The sequence below is a fragment of the Mustela nigripes genome, unplaced genomic scaffold (assembly GCF_022355385.1).
Source record: "Mustela nigripes isolate SB6536 unplaced genomic scaffold, MUSNIG.SB6536 HiC_scaffold_76, whole genome shotgun sequence".
Classification (NCBI taxonomy): domain Eukaryota; kingdom Metazoa; phylum Chordata; class Mammalia; order Carnivora; family Mustelidae; genus Mustela; species Mustela nigripes.
In genome coordinates, this window is record NW_026739491.1 from 2474181 (window position 1) to 2492683 (window position 18503).

At 56.0% G+C, this 18503-nt stretch overlaps 1 protein-coding gene across 7 annotated transcripts in view; it reads right to left on the reverse strand.

Moving 5' to 3' along the window:
- Nucleotides 1-4825: 4825 nt before the first annotated feature.
- The window catches only part of LOC132008252 (activating molecule in BECN1-regulated autophagy protein 1), a 178324-nt gene continuing 164646 nt past the window's right edge, over nt 4826-18503 (reverse strand). For all 7 annotated transcript variants that reach the window (XM_059386774.1, XM_059386773.1, XM_059386775.1 and 4 more), the window contains 3 exons: nt 13154-13246; nt 11688-11881; nt 4826-6402 (listed from right to left, as the gene is read on the reverse strand). In XM_059386774.1, the coding sequence (XP_059242757.1) occupies nt 5906-6402; nt 11688-11881; nt 13154-13246 (784 nt within the window). In that variant the 3' untranslated portion in view covers nt 4826-5905. The remainder of the gene's footprint in view (nt 6403-11687; nt 11882-13153; nt 13247-18503) is intronic.

Genomic DNA, 18503 nt, shown 5'->3' on the forward strand with positions numbered 1-18503 from the left:
CGGGCCGCGGGCCGGGGGCGGGGACGGGGTGCCGAGGGGCGGCCCCTGCTCCGCCCGCAGCTCCCGGCGCTGTGGCTTCGACTCGCGCTCACGCTCGCACTTTTCCCCGAGCCGCGTGATGTCACGGGGAAGCAGCCAATCCTAGTGGGGCCGCGCCGCCCGCCCCGGGCCGGCCACCCAACTGAGACGCGCGGGGGGCACCACCCGGGGCGTCGGGGACCCCAGCTACGAGCGCCCCTCACTAGAGCCGGCCGGCAAGCTCCCCGCTCGGCCACTGTGGGGGGACCGCCCCCGGCTGGCAGTACTGCTTAGCAGGGGGGCGCTGCCCTCCGGGGAGGCTGGGGTGTTGGGGGGGGTGGGGTGTCCGCGTTGTCATGGGGACGCGGCGCCCCCTCGCGGGCTGGGGAGGGAGCTGGCAGCCCCGTCTGGCTCCGCTCTCCGCCTCCGCTCTGACCAAGCACCCGGGACCTGGAGGTGGTCTCGCGCCCCGCCTGGACCTCCCTCCCTACCGGGCCCCGCTCACAGTGGGACCTCGGAGGAGCGAGTGTTTGACCCCAACAAGAGGTTACGGGTGGGTGGGGTCGGCTCAGCCGTCACGGTTCCGTCGGGGCAGAGAGCTGAGGGCCGGCAGCTTCCAGCCTCAGGGCCGCTTGTCGGCCGCCGGGCTGTCAGAGAGGAGGGGCGCCGTCGGGGCCTGGGAAGGAGCTGGAGAGAGAAGACAGGCAACAGTCCGCCAGGGAGGGAGGAGCCCGCCCACCGCACACAACACTTGCCCGGCCCCCGACCACCGCCGCCCGGTTCCCGGCTCCCGAACTTCAGGCCCGGGAAGGGGTGCGCATCCCCTCTTCGGCCCCAGGATGGGACGCGCCGCCCAGGCTGCCGCGGCCTGGAGGGCAAGTTCACCGATGCCTGTGAGGGAGAGCTGAGTGCCCAAGGTCACCTGGGGCGGAGCCCGGAGCGAGACCCCAGAGGGCGAGTGGTGTCTTGAGGTTTCCGGGAACCGCATGGGTCGAGGCCTGGAGACTTGGGACCTTGCTTGTGCGGAGCGGAAGGGGAGGGCCCGGGAGTCCGCGACTGGGGCGCCCGCGAACGGGTCCGGTGACTTCAGCACCTCGGAGAGCTCCACCTCTACCCTGACCTTGTAGGCTCCGCACCGCAATACAGGGCACCCACATTTCTGACACGACCTTTCCTGGGGCCAGCCGGGGTCCGACTAGTTGCTCCCCACCCCCACCCCACGCCCAGGCCCTGATGCCTGTTACCCCGAACTCTTTGAGCACAAACACCCGATTAACCTTAAGACCGCGGATTCCTTCTCTTGGAAAAACAACTCAGGTCCCGCCTCTCCACCCTCCCCCAAGGACGGGGGGAGGCGGGGGGCTGTGAGGGGGGCGGTGGAGGAGGGTAAGGCAGTAGAGGGGAGGTGGCAGGAGCTGTCAGAGAAGGGGTGGGAACTGGGGGAAGAGCCGGAGCTGCAGGGCTTTTGGTGTATTCTCCACACTGAATGCGAATGATCTGGTCTTCCATGAGCCTCATAACCAAGGACGAAAGAAGCTGTTGTTCTTGCCCCCACTTCACAGATGAGGAAATGGGCTCAGATGGTTCATATGACAATCAGATGATAGTCCTGCCCTTGTTCCACTTTGCCATCTCTCTCCTTAGGGTCTAGGAGAGGAGGGTGCTCCTAGGAAGGTGAAACTATGGTGTGTGTGTGTGTGTGTGTCTGTGTGTGTCTGTGTGTGTCTATGTGTGTGTGTGTGTGTGTGTGTAATGAGGATACAGGGGAGGCCAGATACTTATAAAGTCAAACAGAGTAAACAAGCCAGGCCAAGGAATGGGGGCCACAGAAATTAGAAATGTCTCCAACCACTGCCTTGAGTTCTTCCAGAATCAGTCAGGCAAAGTTGCTCGTTTCCCTGAAATCCTGGGGTAGGTAGGGTTGACCCCTCCAATCCCAAACCCAACAGTGAACTATGAAGAGCAGAGTTGGGAACCAGGGGATTTGTCTTTGCCCTCTGCCTTTGACTCAGCTGGGTTCACTGACTACTTGGGTGTATAGAACTCCTCTGAACCGAACTCCTCATCTCCGCCAAGCTCTGTCCTGCTGACCCCACAACCTTGTTATAACAAGCAAGGGGCCCAGAGGCTCTACTACTGGTAAGGAGCTTCATTTTTTTTTTTTAAGATTTTATTTATTTGACAGACAGAGATCACAAGTAGGCAGTCAGGCAGAAAGAGAGGAGGAAGCAGGCTCCTGGCTGAGCAGGGAGCCCGATGCGGGACTCGATCCCAGCACCTGGGATCATGACCTGAGCCGAAGGCAGAGGCTTAACCCACTGAGCCACTCAGGCGCCCCAACTTTTTTTTTTTTTTAAGATTTATTTGTCAGAGAGAGCGAGCGAGCGAGCATGGGCAGACAGGGTAGCAGGCAGAGGTAGAGGGAGAAGCAGGCTCCCTGCGGAGCAAAGAGCCAGATGTGGAACTTGATCCCAGGACGCTGGGATCATGACCCCAAGCTGAAGGCATCGGCTTAACCAACTGAGCCACCCAGGCGTCCCTGGTAAGGGCTTTCTAAAGAAGGAAAGGGGTTGATGTGGAGATAAAGTTTTGACAGGTAGCTGCTGGGCTCTTCATTGGCCAGACAGGATAGAGGCAAGGCTGGCAGGACCAAAGTTGGATGCTCTCATCCACAGGCCTCTTCATAACCCCGTTTTCCAAAAAAACAGCAAGTCAGGTCCTCATCTGGGTTCATCTGGGTGGGTTCAAACTCTGGGTCAGTTAGTTGTTTGGTTTGAGGGGTGGTACCAGTTCCCATCTTGGAGGGTTTCTTTTTTTTTTTTTTTTTTAAAGATTTTATTTATTTATTTGACAGAGAAATCACAAGTAGATGGAGAGGCAGGCAGAGAGAGAGAGAGGGAAGCAGGCTCCCTGCTGAGCAGAGAGCCCGATGCGGGACTCGATCCCAGGACCCTGAGATCACGACCTGAGCCGAAGGCAGCGGCTTAACCCACTGAGCCACCCAGGCACCCTTGGAGGGTTTCTGTGATGAGGATAGAGATAATACACATTGAGTCCTTGGCACATGGTTTACACTAAACAAATTCATAGTCCCTACTGTCAGACCAAGGAATTCTTCCTCTCCCTGGGGGTTGGGATTTGTGGGTAGAGGGCAGGGACTGCAGTGGGGCAATCCTTCTGCCCTTCAATGAGTAATTCAAATCCCACATCTTCAAAGAAGGCTCGCCCTAACCACTCCAGTGCTCTCTGACCTAAAATGAAATTACAGTTCCAAGGTAACTGTAAGAGGTTACATAATACAAGCTCTGCATCTTACTACAAGGCAGGAAAGTGAAGCAGATAAAAGGCAAGTGGCTTGCCCAAGGTCACACAGCTGGCTGATGTGTCTTATTCCAGAACCCATTGTTATAATGTTCCAGAAAATTCTAGCATTCGTAACTATGTAATAGTTCTACACATTGTTCTGTATTACTTGCTTGCCTGTTTAAACTTTTGGTTTTGTCTCTGTTGGGAGAGTAATTCTACAAGCTCCAGAGCACCTGGGACAGAGTCGGACACACAAGAGATAGTCAAGAAATAGCCGTTGCTTGGGCACCTGCGTGGCTCATCGGTTGAGCATCTGTCTTTGGTTCAGGTCACGATCCCAGGGTCCTGGGATCGAACCCCACCTCAGGGATCCCTGTTCGGCAGGGAACCTGCTTCTCCCCCTTCCCCTCCGGCCCCCTCCCCAACTCATGCTTGTGCTCTAATAAATAAAATCTTTAAAAAAAGAAATAGTGGGGCACCTGGGTGGCTCAGTGGTTTAAGCCTCTGCCTTCAGCTCAGGTCGTGATCTCAGGGTCCTGGGATCAAGCCCCGCATCGGGCTCCCTGCTCAGCGGGGAGCCTGCTTCCCCCTCTCTCTCTGCCTGCCTCTCTGCCTACTTGTGATCTCTCTATCAAATAAATAAATAAAAATCTTTAAAAAAAAAAAAAAAGAAATAGCTGTTGCTGGCAAAAACCCCTGGGCTGGCTGTTTTCTTGTATACTTCTGTAAGAGTTGGGGCAAATATCCTCCTCCCACTTTCTAAGTGACTTGAAACTCAGAAGTGGCCAAGGCCCACAGTTACACAGCAGGCCGTTCAGCCACTGTACCAAGGACATAAAATAAAAGGGAACTTGAGGGGCACCTGGGCGGCTCAGTGGGTTAAAGCCTCTGCCTTCAGCTCAGGATCCTGGGATTGAGCTTCACATCGGGCTCTCTGCTCAGCGGGGAGCCTGCTTCCTCCTCTCTGCCTACCTGTGATCTCTATCAGTCAAATAAATAAATAAAAGGGGAACTTGAGCAGCCAGCAAGTGGCATCTTAGAGGGATGCCTGTAGACCAGCCCAGGCCCCCACCTGGCCAGGCCAGACACCCATGATGGGTGGTTTCCAGGCACCATCGAGGATCCAGCTTTTTGGTCAGTTACAGTCACACCTTCATTCCAGACCTACAGTCCTGGATAGGAAGCAATCAGGATGAGGGCCTTTCTGTCATTCCTACCTACCCCCGCCCCCATCACTGTTAAGGCTGCCCCAATCCTTAGCAAGCCTGGGGGAAGCAGGAGGTGGCAGGGCAGAGCCCTGGTACCACGCACACGTGGCAGCCCATACCTGACTGGCTTCTTCTGCTGAGGCCACAGACAGGGCTCCCCACATAGGACAGCAGCACCAGAAACTGCATGACAGAACCTGGGCCCGCTGAGTTCAGTGGCCCCCTCTCCCCCCAACCCCCCAATCACCACCCCCTCCTCCGTCCTCCATGGAAACAAACAGAGAGGAGCCTGGTGAGGGGCGTGTCATCATTTTAATGATGTAGATCTTTGGTGTTTCCCTCATTAGCAGTCAGACTATCCCCTCTCCTCCCACCACAATGCTTCTATGATGAGTTACAAACAGAAAAGAAATCACATTTTCATACTAAAAACAAAATAATCAGAGCCTTGATTTCTCCACTAGAAACTACACGTACAGTTCAAGATTCCACATGCAACACCTTAAGTCACAGACCGAGACCTCACACTCTGACCTGGAGTCTCATCCCCTCCTCCAGCCTGGGGCTGGCTTTGGCCTGGGCTCATGTAATCCTGCTACCCACAGGTGCTACTCTGAGGGCCGGGGGCAGGCAGAGAGGAGCCTGGTGGACAAGCCCCGGGGGCTGGCCAGCCTACACCCCCCAGCTCCTGAGTGAGGACCCGCCCACCATCCCTTGACCCCATCCTGCATCGGGCAAGCAGGCTGCCCCCTTCACTCCATGGTTGTCCCCCATCAGTAAGTGCAGGAAGTCCCTGTCTTCAGGAATCGGGGAGCCTGGCCTGACCCCCGACTGTGGTCTCTGTGGGGTAAGATCAAGAGAGGCTGAAGCTCTGGAAGGCTCAGAGATGGAGGTGGCTCCTGGGGGGGGGAGGCAGGCTGCTCCTCCTGCTCTTGGGCTCCTAGTGGCTCTGCCCATGCAACAGGGGGACAGGGCAAAGCTGCCCCACTGGCCACTGTCCCAGATGGTTTGGCCCAGATCTGGAAGACAGTTCACCCTTCTGGGCTCTCTGCCCAGGGGTGAGTCTCTTTAGCCATGTTTCTGGGAGAAAAGGGGGTTCATGGCAGGGTACCCACTTTCTCCTCCCTTTACACGGAGCACAGCAGTATGGCTCCCCTGGGCTCCAGATCCTCCAGAAGGTTCTAGTCCCGAGGCAAGCCTCACCCATTCAACTGCCTCAAGCCCACTGCCTCTGACCTTACTCGGGGCCCCCCTCTTGCTCCTGTTCCCTGATGCAGCCCGCAGCTCTTCCGCGTGGACAGTTCCCAGTCAGCTGTGAGGTCCAGTTTCTGCTCTGCGGTTCCAAGGGGAAGCACCAGTGCACACATGGGTCTCTACCTGTTCCGTGGCTCCCTGCTGGGGCCCGCGGCCTCCCCTCTGCTGCTGCCACCACCTTCAGCAAGGTGGTTGTTATTGGTCAGGTCGCAGTGCAGGGTTGGTCCTTCAGTGCTGGGAATGAGGAGAGGGGCGGGGACCGGGGAGGAAGGCGGCAGGGGCGGCTGGGGCAGCTCCCGCCCTGGGGCACTAGGCTGGTCCCAGGAGGCTGTCCGGGGGCTCAGGCCCGGCTCTGCCAGCTGCCCGGGCTCCGCAAGCAGTCCCCGGGAGGCAGAGGGCCGGGGGGAGGACGCGCGGGTGGCTGCGGGCTCAGCGCCGGTCTGGGAGCCGCGGTGGATGCGGTGGCTGACGATGATGCTGTTGCCGAAGCCGCCCATGGAGGCCATGGTGGTGCTCTGCTCACGCTGCACCACGGCCGTCATGCCCCCTTCCGCCATCAGCCGCTGGATCCTGCTGAGGGCGTCTTCCCCGCTCGCACCAGACTCGGAGCCTTCGCCTGGAAGGTAGGGAGCACAGGACAGAGGGAGTTTGCAGCTGGCCAGGACCACACAGGCAAGGAGGCCTCCGTGAGGAGCAGCTGGGGGATTCTCCGCCAAAAGCAGAAAGGAGAGTCCAACTCCTTTGGAGAATCAGTCAGAGACTTGAAAGCTAGACAAGACTCCCCAAATGATCCTAATTCCCATTTTTGTTCTACTGGTCGGAAAACTGAGGTGGAGGATGGCGTGAGGTGGCCAATGCCACTCAGCCCGTCAAGAGGCAGAGCCGGACCAGAAAACGGGCATTTGGCTTCAGCCCTTCCGGCACAAGTGGCAGGCTAGTCACTACGTGAATGAAGGTGGCCGGGTGGTCACAGATGGCTTGCTTTGTTTGCCTTCTCCCTGTCCGGGTAACTGGGGGACCCAGCCTGGAGAGAGGGCGTGCTGCCTGGTCTGTGGAAAGAGAGGGCGCCCTGCAGAGTGCGGCCTGAAGGCAAACAGTCTGCTCAGCCTCATTTCAAAGCTGTGCTGTCTTCCCTCGGTGTTGTTCTGTTTACTTCCTAAAAGCTCACAAGGAAGACTGGATTTTTAACTGTTCCCTAGAAGGCATTCTGTCTCCTCTCTTCCCCAAACCACCAGATTTCCCAAGCTGTTTCCCATTTACTGTTCTCCTTGGCTTGGGCAGGATGCCGCATACCCTCATCCTTCCCTGGAGACAGCCAACTGCCCAGGCCTGAGGCTTCAGTGCACATCTCCAGGGAGGGAGAGAAGGTTCTGTTCCTTCCCCAAAGGCCTGGGCATCCCCACCCCTCTTGTGTGGGAGTAGGGGAGGCTCTTGCTCAAATCTGTTCTGTACTAGCAGTGTGACCTTGGACAAGTCCCTTAATGTCCACCTTGCACAGTGCCGGGCCGAGAAAATGAGACAACAGGCACGGTGGGCGCTCCGCGGCGGCTGTGCTGATGAACCTGGGGTCTGGGAGGAGTGGGGCTCTGTCCTGAGGTCCTTCCGCCTGTGCTAGCCCCACAGCCAACCCAAACCTGTGGGCTGCCAGGACTGGCACTACCTATCAACTTATCTGCTTCGGCTACTTGCTGGCCAGTTTGAGATTTTGCAGATTTGGGGGCACTGATGGTGAGGGTTTTTCTTTTTTGGGTACTTATTGTCAACAGCTATTTTTGTAAGACTTTTTTTGCTCCCTCCCTGTCCAGTCCCTTTTCTCTGCCTGCCTTGTGAGAGCTGGATTTCCAGCCAGCCAGTTTCACAGCTTCATGGTGTCTGAGGCCCCATTAGATCTCTCCCTCCTGGTTAGTGCTTGGCAGCCGCATGCCATGGGCCTTCGCCAGGTGCATCTCTCCAGCACCAGGCAGTGCAGACTCTGCCTGAGCTTTCTCTTCCGTGCCTGCAGTTTGCTTTTCTCCCCATCAACGCTACCCATCCACCCCCGACCCCTAAGGCGGCCGCTCTTTCCTGCTTCCCCCTCAAACAGCTCAGCACCAACTCCCAGGGCAGAAGGGAAGACACTTCTCTCAGGGGACAAAGCCTTCCAACGGTAGGGCAGAGGGTAAGAGGAAAGGTCAACCTAGGGCCGTGGTGCTGGCACAGCTCCTACCTTGTAAGCCAAAAGGGCTGCTGGCGAGGCCCCCTGGGGACCTCTCTGTGCTCGCTGCCACCCCCACTGCTTTCCAAGAACTCTGTGCACTGAGGGCCTCCCCAGCTGGGTCTGGGATGTGCAGGGGGCTGGCCCGAGGCCTGCTGGCATTGGAACTCATTGTGCTGGGCTCTGTGCCTAGTGAACTATCAGCTCTTTTCACGAAGCTCACTTCCGGGGGCAGGACAGGGCTGCCTGGGTGCCCCAAGGGCAGTGCTGCAGCCAGCTCCTCGGAGAGGCCCTCCTGTGCTTTCCTGCTGTTCCCATGGCTCTGGCCTGGGTCACCTCTCACCACGACTGTGGCTGTTATGTCCTGACTGGTCTTCTTGCTTCCTACCTCTTCCCTTTCCACCCAGCCTCCACGCTGCTGCTATTACCATTCTAATTAAGCTCAGACTCACTGAGTTCTAGTTAAGTCCCTAATCTGTTTAAAACCCAGCAGCTCCAAGGGCTCTCAAAGTTGTCAAGACACCGTAGCAGGGCATTTAAGGGCCCTCTGGTCACATCCTAGCCACTTCCCAGAACATCCCCCCTTCCTGCACCAATGCTCTTACCAAAGCTGCTGTGTGGGGCACTGTGTGCCTGCCTGTCCCTGCTCACTCACACTGGGGACACCCTGGGAATGTCAAGGTCAATGTAAATACCACCCCTCCCACCTGGCCTTCTGTGGACCCCAGCAGGAAGTGGCTGCTCCCTCCCTGAGCCCTCCCAGTGCCCCATCCATCCTTCCACAGGTGTTATTTGTGGCTGTCGTATCTCCCTCCTGGGCTGTAAGTCCCCGAAGATCTCAGATTGAGTTTTATTTATCTTTGGGTCCGGTGTCTAATGCATGATCTTGCACTTGGCATCCATCTGTCTCGTGAATGTGTGGCTGAATGAAAGGGCTCCCAGGCTGATCACAGGTGCTCCAGACTTAAGGTACTCTGTGAAATCTGGTCACACGTCACCCCTCTGCTGTATGAGAAGTACTTAAGTGCTTGTTTCCTTTCTAAACTTGCTTTAGAAGGAAAAGGCAATGGTTTCATCTCGGAATCTGCTTCTCTCTGCAATGCCTTTGGATTCATGGTGCCTAACACAGTATCAATCATAAAGTCAGGGCTCAAACAGACTAGATGGAGAAGTTCAGCTGTGTCCGTGGATGGCTTCCTCTCGGCTGGTGCACACAGCTGTGAGCTGTGCTTCTCCCTCCAGGACTCCAAGCCAGGCTGACTCTTCAGCTGGCACATTCTTCAAGAAGAAAACATACTGGAGCCTGAGGGAAAAGGCAATCATGGCCGGGGATCCAAGCTATTAGCTCTAGGAGCAGTGGTGGCCATAGAAGTTAATTCTGCTGTCTCCACCCCCAGCAAAAGCATTTCTTTTTGTCTTTGAAAAATGGGAAATTGGGTTACTGTTGAGAGGACATCTTTTCCTTGGCAAGTTCTAAGGTACATTCTAGATGCAGAGGCCAGGATGGGATAAGCAAGTTCCCATAATGCCCTGAAACTACATTTAATTCTGGGGCTTTCATTGCCCAGAAGAGGGAAGTGAGGTCAAGTAGAAGGAAGAGCTGCCCTTCCCGCCCTCAGGGAACACGCTGGCCTTCTAGCCCCTCGCTTTCCACCTTTGCTTTTCCCTGGTCCCGGGCCCAGGCTGTTGTGGTGGGGCTCTCATCTTCACCAGCCAAGAAGAGGCCTAGGCAACCTTTCTCCAGCGGTCAGAGGAGAGGAGTGCAGTGCAGCCAAGTTCAGGGGCAGGCCTTTGCCTCACTCAATCCATTCATTCCACAAAGTTCCTGAATGCCTACTGTATGCCCGGCAGGCATGGTATCAGTGTGGGGAGCAAAGAGTGAGCCCAGGGAATGCTCCCCTCCATTTCTGAGTGATGGGAAACTTTGAAGGTGGACAAGCTCCGTGGAGGGCTCTTCCTGGAAGTCCTAGAAGGAGCTAAGGAGACTAATCCAATTTTTATTGAGTCAGAAAATTAAGAGTGGCCTGGAAACCCTCTGTGCTGACTGACGGGGAAAGGGCTAAGGGAGGGGCGGCCCCAAAACGGGAATCAGTCACGCAGAGCCGTTTCCCCCACTGAACCCACCGGGGCCGCTGACGTGTCGGGGTGCGCAGGGGATACCCACCTGGGCCCCACCTTCTAGCTAAGCCCAGGAGAAGGGTCAGCGAACTTCACTAACTTCACATGTATTTTCGCTACATGTTCCTGCAGCTGTGGCCACCGGTTTGCCAACACAGAGAGAGGAGCAGGGCTGAGAGTTCGGATTCCAGTATGCGGAGCCTCGAGGCCCACCTGCCGGATGGGGAAGGTGGGCCAGAGGGGACGTGTGCGCCTAAGGAGACCCTTACTTCCTGGTCCCCTGCCTTGCTACCAGCATGGCAGGAGTAGCCAGTGGTTCGATGGGGTAAGCACCTCAGAACAAGGCTCCTGGTGCCAGGAGAGATGAAGCTGGCCAGTGACATCTGTCCCCACAACCCATCCTTTCCCCCTCACTTCTGCCTAGGTGAGGGGCTTTCTGAAAGGGACTGGGGTGCTGGGAAGGGCGGTGTCCAGAGCTCCAGGCAAAGGTCACAGGCCCCAGACCGCCGCGGCGAGCTGCAGGAGCCCCTCTGCTGCCCTCGGGCACCACACGGCTACACCTGCCGAAGAGAGCCGCCGCCAGCTGCTGTCCTCTGTGGCGAGGGGACGGGAAGGGAACTGCCCTGGGAAACTTGCCAGAACCAAGGAAGAGGCCTGGGCCTCAGATAGGGATGCGGCCTGGGCCACAAACCAAAAAAAGGACTCAACTTTTAAAAATCTCCATTCACAGTGGGGAGAGGGACAGTGCCCTGTGGGGGGCTACTGTACAGAAAGCTGCTCCCTGGGGAGACACAGGCAGATCTGTCACTCTGCCTCCTTCAAACCACGGACGGCTCTTCCTTCTGTGGCCCTTTTGTGGTAAATGGCTCACACAGACCTGAAGCATGTTGTGTCCGGCTGTGTCCGGCTGCCTTGTTTGAAGGTCCGACAGGCAAGGGGGCAGGGGCAGGGGTAAGGGGAGTGACTGGGGGAGAACAGCCTGCTCAGCACAGCTGCCGACAGACTCCAAAGCGGCTCCAAGCTGTACCGCTGGGAAGTGCTAATCGGCTCTCAGAAGCGTGAGGCCAGCACAGAGCCAGGGCCAAGGCCAGCCGAGCTACACCTGAGGTAGGTGAAGGAAGGGGCTGCTGGCACGCTGACCACAGCCAGAATGGCAAGGAGCCGTGGGTGTGGTCACAGCTGGCCCCAGAAGCCCAGGGCCTGGCGTGCCTGTCCCGGGTACAAGAGCCCGCGGCACTGAGTCTGTCTCGCAGGCTTTTCCATCGAGGCCACCTCCTGTGTGCTCTCTCTGGAACATCAGCCTGGGTCCTCCGAGTCCGACAGAAGAGGGCGGTCAGGGTACTCGGTGGGAGCCGAGCAGAGCTGCAGGAGCAGCTCGGCCTGCTGCAAACAGTGACCCAGATCAGGGAAACGCTGTTCCCACGGAGGAGTCTCCTCACGCCCCCAGGGGAATGCGCCCCAGGCAGGTGAGAGGGCATTCCTCCTGAGAGGGGAGGGCCCTTTCTTGGCATCCCCGTCTCTGCGGAGGGACCAGGAGGGCTGAGAGGACCCTCAGTCGTGTCTGTGCTCTAAAATTATGTGACGCTTACCTTCACCAGGGCCCGAAGCCGCTGTCCCTGGCTCCTGCAGCTCCCTCTCCGTCTGTGTTTCAGCATTCTGCAGCTGAAGGGCCAGAGTCTGGGTGCCCTGAGAGGTCACGGAGGTGGTGGGGTTCCGGGGCTGCAGTCCAATGGCATTCATCAGACCCATATCTCTATCTGTCCTCCACGTAGCTCTGCTGGTTCTAGGGAGAGAAAGGCAGATGGAAGTCAGGCAGCGCTTGGGACAGCACGCCTCGCCGAGTTCTACTTGCTCCCCACCAACCCTGCATAGCCCCCTGGAGCACAGCCTGCAGGCTCCGAGGACAAACTGTGCTCCTGTGGCTCCCTCCCAACGGCAGGTCACTCCTCCAGGTCAGGCCAAGCCTGGGATGATGCGAGGAGGCTGCAGAACCACCCCGTTTTGCAAACCAGCTAGTTCCATCACTTCCTCAAACAGGGAGCGTCTTTCAGGGGAGGTAAAGGGGGCTGATCTTAAGACTCTTATTTACAAGCAGGAAGCCACCAGCTGACGTCCGTGGGACAAAGGGTAAGCAGCGGGACCTTTCCTCTCTCAGCTTTCCCTTCCTTCTAACCATGTGCCGACAAGATTCTAGTTTAGAATCTTGGAACTTTCCCTGGATCTCCATGTTAGAGGAAAAGCCTTCTGGTCTCCTTCAGGGTCTTCCCACAGCAGACCATTGAAGGCAGGCAGCTCAAGCTGACCCATGAGTAAGACCCAGGCAAAAAGCTAGCATCCCTCTTCCGTTGGGCATCTCCCAGGCACTGACCCCTTGGGAGAGCTGGAGCTGGAAGCAGAGGGAGCCCATGACTTCTGTGACAGGCACCAGCCACTCCCTTCTAGCTGCTTCTGGAGACTGTTCCTCGAGCTGTGCCTTGTTATTCCTCTAGGAAGCAGTGAATGCCCAAGGTGTATTACTGACCCAGCACTTTTTGTCAGAATGTTCCAGTCCTCATTAATAAACTAAGTGATAAGAGGATCAGTACCAGGCTTCTACTCTCTAACTGGCCCCTGTGGAAGGTCTGTCCCTGGGCTACAGCTCTGAGCAGCTTGTTCCCCGAGGCCCTGATCACCTGCAGTACTGTCCACAGATTCTCCGTGGACCACAGGCACACTTCTTGGGGTCAGCATCCCTCCCTAGTGCTCTGTCTTCCCCCTCACAGTGTGCCCAGATACCATGGCCAGGATGGGAAAGGGCCACAGGATGTCCTAGTTTGTTCTCAGTCAAGACTCTAAGCGCAGAGGTTTTTGTTCTCTTCCTTAGCCACAGAATGCTTTTCTTAAATGAAACTGCAAAAGTTCAGTGCATAAAGCAGATCAAAGAGGAGCCGCTGTGGCTGAGGAGGCAGCGAGGGAGGCCGGAGTGGTCCGAAGCACTGCCTGAGAGCCCGTCAGAAACAGGAGGAAGGGACAGGCCTCCCTCCAGCGGCTGTGCCCTCCTCCTTCCCAAACTCACCCAGGCCTTTCACTGCTCCTGCTGCTGGAGTGGACTGTGAAGACAGTCTCGTTTAGCTGGTCCCAGTAGTACTCAACACCAGAGTTTAGGGCCCTGAAAATCAGGTGGGGAAGGTGGAGGAGAAAAGGTAGAGAGAGCATTAGAGAGAACCGCCAGAACTCCGTACACCTCTCGGGCTTCGTGGACTGTGGCCTGGAAGTCCTCTCTAGTCTCTCAAGGGGCTGAGCTGAGACCAGGACTAGAGATTCCCATCAGGACGCTCCGTACTGGAGTGATGCTGCTGACTCTCCAACAGCCCAAGTGCTTGTAGCAGTGGGACTCTTCCTGCCTCTGAATGCCTCCGCAGCTCCTCTGAGGGCCTAAGAGAGCGCTAAGGAAGAGGCAGTGGGCTGAGTATTCTTCAGGCATGAAGAAAGGACCCAAGATGGCAAATGAGAGGCCAGGGAGGCCCTAGAGAGACAGGGCGCCATAGCCAGCCCTGCCTAAAGTCCAGGCTTCGTCCTCCAAAGCGGACAAAGCACAGGCTCCTGCCACTGGGTCTTCCCTGCTGCCATGGGGCAGGAAGGAAGGAAAATGAGGCATCTTACCCTTCGGAGTTCTCCCGCTGCCAACCTTGCCCTGCTTCCTCCTTTCCCTGGAATGGGCCATCAAGCTGTTCCTTTTTTTTTTTTTTTTTTTTAAGATTTTATTTGTTTATCTGACAGACAGAGAGCACAAGTAGGCAGAGAGGCAGGCAGAGAGAGAGAGGGAAGAAGGCTCCCTGTGGAGCAGAGGGCCCGATGCAGGACTTGATCCCAGGACCCTGGGATCATGACCTGAGTCAAAGGCAGAGGCCTTAACGCACTGAGCCACCCAGGCACCCCAAGCCATTTCTTCTAATCTCACACGGGCCCCGCTAGCAGAAGGGAAGCACTGGCTTCTCGTGTCTCTACAATGGCCTGCCACCCCAGGCAGCAATCCATAGACTGCTTTAAGAATTCCTTCCTGGAAATGGGGTTACCTAACAGTCACTGTGGCTGAGCGTGGGGTGCTGGTGGTGAAGGTGGGGACAGGAGATGGGGAAGCGATGTCTGATCCCGTCCAAACTCTCGTGTCCCTGGGGCACCTGGCGGGCTCAGTCAGTAGAGCGCACAACTCTTGATCTCCAAGTGGTGAGTCTGAGGCCCATGCTCGGTGCAGACCTCACTTAAAAACAAAAACCAGGGGTGCCTGGGTGGCTCAGTGGGTTAAAGCCACTGCCTTCGGCTAAGGTCATGATTCCAGGGTCCTGGGATCGAGCCCTGCATTGGGCGCTCTGCTCAGCGGGGAGCCTGCTTCCTCCTCTCTCTCTCTCTCTCTCAGCCTCTCTGCCTACTTGTGATCTCTGTCTGTCAAATAAATAAATTTTGAAAAACAAAACAAAACAAAAAACCCAAGAAACAAAACCCAAACCAAACCCTGGTGTCCCTCTGGAGACTGTAAGAGATACTCTAAACAGCCGGCTCTGCTCCTAAATGGGACAGGGCGTGCACACATGCTGGAGGAACGGGGCCATGAACTGAACTGTATCCCCCCAAACCCACAGATGGGAGGCCTATCCCCCGGTGAGACTGCAGCTGGAGAGAGGGTCTTCAGGAGGTAATTAAGATTAAATGAAGCCAGAAGGGTGGGACTCTAATCTAGAAGGACTGTGGCTTTCTAAGAAGAGTAAGAAAGTGGGGCGCCTGGTTGGCTCAGTCAGCGGAACATGAAACTCTCCATCGTGGGGCTGTGAGGTTTGAGACCCCCGTTGGGTGTAGAGACTATTTAAAAATAAATCTCAGAAAAACAGAAGAAGAAAAAGAGAAAGAAGAAGAGTAAGAAAGAGATCTCTTTCTCCACCATGAGAGGACACAGTGAGAAGACAGCCCTCACCAGAACCCAGCCCTGCTGGCTCCTCCCCTCAGACTTCCATCCTCCAGAACTGTGAGGAAATAAATTTCTGTTGATTAAGACCTTCAGTCTGTGGTGTTCTGTAATGGCTGCCCGAGCTAAGACAAGCTCCAAAAAAAGCCAACTTTCTCACCTAGAGCCCCCGGCCATCTTCCTTTAATGACAGAACTTCTTCAATGAAGAGCAGAAAAATTAAAGTCAGTGGGTCATGAGGAAAAGGCCCTCTGCGGGGGCAAGTGATGTCAGGATTAGCCAGGATGGGCACCTGACAGGGCTTGGATGGCGAGGGACCCCATGTCAGGACAGTGTGCTACTGCAGGTGAAAGGGAACAGGCCTGGGCCAGAGCCCTGCATCTGTCTCTCAAAGGTCATGAAGATTCTGGGGACTGGGCTTCACCTAAGGGGCACACGAGTGTGTTTGAGGAAAAGAGCCACAGCCAAGCACAGGTGCTCTTCCTTCCCTGCTCCGGTCTAACCGCCCTCGGATAGCCCCGGGGACCCACAGGGCTGCGTTTTTGGTGTGATCTTCTCCAGACCGTCTGTTTAAAAAGAAGCAGCTCCTTCCTCCTCAGAGCATTCAGCTCTCTTGGGGGGGGGGGGGGACGGGGGGCTGCTGTCTGAGAACAGCAGGGGCACTGCAGAGCCCAGGAGACGGGAGAGGACCTTCCATGAGGGAAGAGGCACAGGGCCAGAGGTCAACAGCAGTGGCCCCCGAAACAAAGCCATCACTGCAGCTTTTGCTAAGCAAATCCTGGCTGCATGAGGCCCCACGTGAGGCTAGCTGCCAGGGAGCCTCTGATTTACAAACTTGTCAAGATTTATTGACAGGTGGCAGTACCATCTGGGGCCCCGCCAAGTCCCTCCTCTGTAACTCCTGCAAGCCAGGGCTGGTGAGCGACAACAAACCGTCTACACTAGACCTACGCCGAGCCATGTGCTGCGTGGACAGGAACCTTCCTTCCGGTCTTAGAAGACAGGCCACCTGAAGGCCCCAGTCCCTGTGCTGGCAGTGGTAGCGTCATGCTGATGGTCAAAGGGTCCCCTCAAACACCTTCCGTTGGGCAGCATGCACGGTCAGCTCAGAGCTGCGGGTTCAGGACATTCAGTGATGAGGTCGATGGCCAAGCAGAAGGCGACGACAGAGACCGGCAGATGTGCTGCTCCAGCCGGCCCCTCTCCTTACTGCGTACCACCCTGCCCCCCGCCATCAACAGGTCTACTGGAGCCCTGTTTCTGTGGTCAGAGCAGCTTGATGACAACAAGCTCATGTTTTTGGAAGTTTGGTTAAAATTCCAGGTACTGTACAAGGATCAGAGATGAAGACACCCTCTCTGGCTACTGAGACTCTTAGCCTCCAATACCCAGTATCACTGATTTCCGCCTAAAAGCTGAAGAATGCTCCCAACCATCTCTTTTCTCCTTGAGTCTTAGTAAGGATCAATGAGTCACTGTTGCCTCTGGGTTCTTCCCGGAAGCCACGTAAACACACGAAGGGATGAGGAAGCGCGGGAAGGCCGAGCAGGGCCAGCCTTTTCAAAGGGACTTGCTTCCACTGCATCCCAGGCTTCCTTCAGCAGCATCCGCGGCTGTGCTGCCAGGCTGGGCTCAGTGACTCCCTCACAGCTGGGACCTTCTGAGTTCCCTCAACCTAGCTAAGAGCTGGCCTGGCTTCCTCAGTGGTGACCATGCTCCCATGCAGATTATGGCTCTGAACATCTCAACTTTTTTTTTTTTTTTTTTTTTTTAAGATTTTATTTTTAAGTAATCTCTACACCTAAAGTGGGGCTCGAACTCACATACCCAAGATCAAGAGCTGCACGTTCCACCGACTCATCCTGAACTCCTCCACTTCTAGGGAATATTCTCTTTGAGAACATCTTTCGTCTATCCCTTACATGGCTGTCTCTTTGAAAGAAGGACACGCATTTATCCCCACTCTCTCTGCAACGTGGGAAAGAGCTGGCACCTGGCTCCTATGGGACAGCCGGAAAGATGAAGTCTCTGTGGCTCCCCTTCTGATTCAGGGTGTGCCTTTCTCTTCCTTGGTCAGTGATGCTTGACTGCAATCACTGTTTACAGCGGTAGCGTCCTCTTAAGGGACAGAGCTGGGGCCCTGTCAGGGGTCCCACACTCAGCCAGGGGGCCAGATTCCCCACAGTCCCGACCTAGTTTCTTCTGGCAGGAGTCCCTCAATTCTGTCTTCAGAGCTGACTCTGAGAAGCAGTGGTCTTCCCAGCAACACCTCCCCCCCATTTGTAGGGCTGATCTATGAAGCCGGAAGTGAGCAAGCACCCCCTCACATCAATCTGGTACTTCACACCCACTGTGGTTATCGGTGGGGGTGTTGGCTGGGCTGGCAGTCAGCCAGCACAGCAGCAGCTTGGGAGGAGTGGCCGGTGGGGGAGCAAAGCAAAGGAGAAAGGAGGGCCTTGCTGCTAGGAAGGGTGGGGGGACCCGGCTATCAGCCACCCTAAAGGCTTCACACACGCGCTACGGGGCCAGCTGCTCGTCTCCTCGCCTATCGTCAGAATTTCGTTCCCTAGAATGATGGGAGTATTTCCTGAGGCCTTGTTCTACTGTCAGTGGGGTTTTAGTGCCACCAAGAGATGCCCAAGGGGCTTGTGACCTCTGTCTTTGTGCTTGGAGAGTGTGTGGAGGCTAGGACAATGGAGGAGAAATCAAGAGGGAGACAGAAAGCACAAAGCGGGGTGCAGCTGCCCGTGTCCGCAGACGAAGGCAGACAAGCACCTGTTCTTGGGGGGAGGGCTGTAACCCCGGCTGGCCAGCTGCTATGCCCTCGGGAACAGGTGTGCGAGAGCCCTGTCGCCAGGGTAAGGGCGGGGAGCTTCAGGCAGCCGCCTACTGGAGAGACAACAACCCTGAGCTCCTCCTGCCCTATTCACTGGTTCTCCTTATTCTAGGCCAGAGACCACCAAAGACTGTTCAAAAGATGTGAACATTCTCCCTTCTCCTCTCTCATTTCCCTCCATGTCAATCATTTGACCTGCTTAAATGTCTCAATATGATCTAGGGCTGCATGCTTTACCTGAGGTCTTAAGAGAGCTATGAAATTACGCGGATGTTCTTGTGGTGTATTTTTCTGTAGAAGAGCGTACATGGTTTCTATCAGAATTTTAAAGTTACTCATGATAGAAAAAAGGTAAAAAGAAAAAAAAAACCAGCTGTAGGGAAGAGCTCAGAATTAGAAAGTCAGGGAACCTAATTCTGTCACTGATCTGCTGGGTGGCCTTGGATAAGTCTTCCCGTCTTTACCTCAATACTGCTCAGTCTTCCCTGCCTGAAGCCAAACCCCACAGATAGGAAGGGGACTGAGAAGCAGAGCAGCTCTGAACAAGTTAGGACAAAGTCATGTCTGCCTTAATTTACATGGTTCCCTCAAATATGCAGCCCTGAGATTTAGGGCATTTGCCAGAATGAC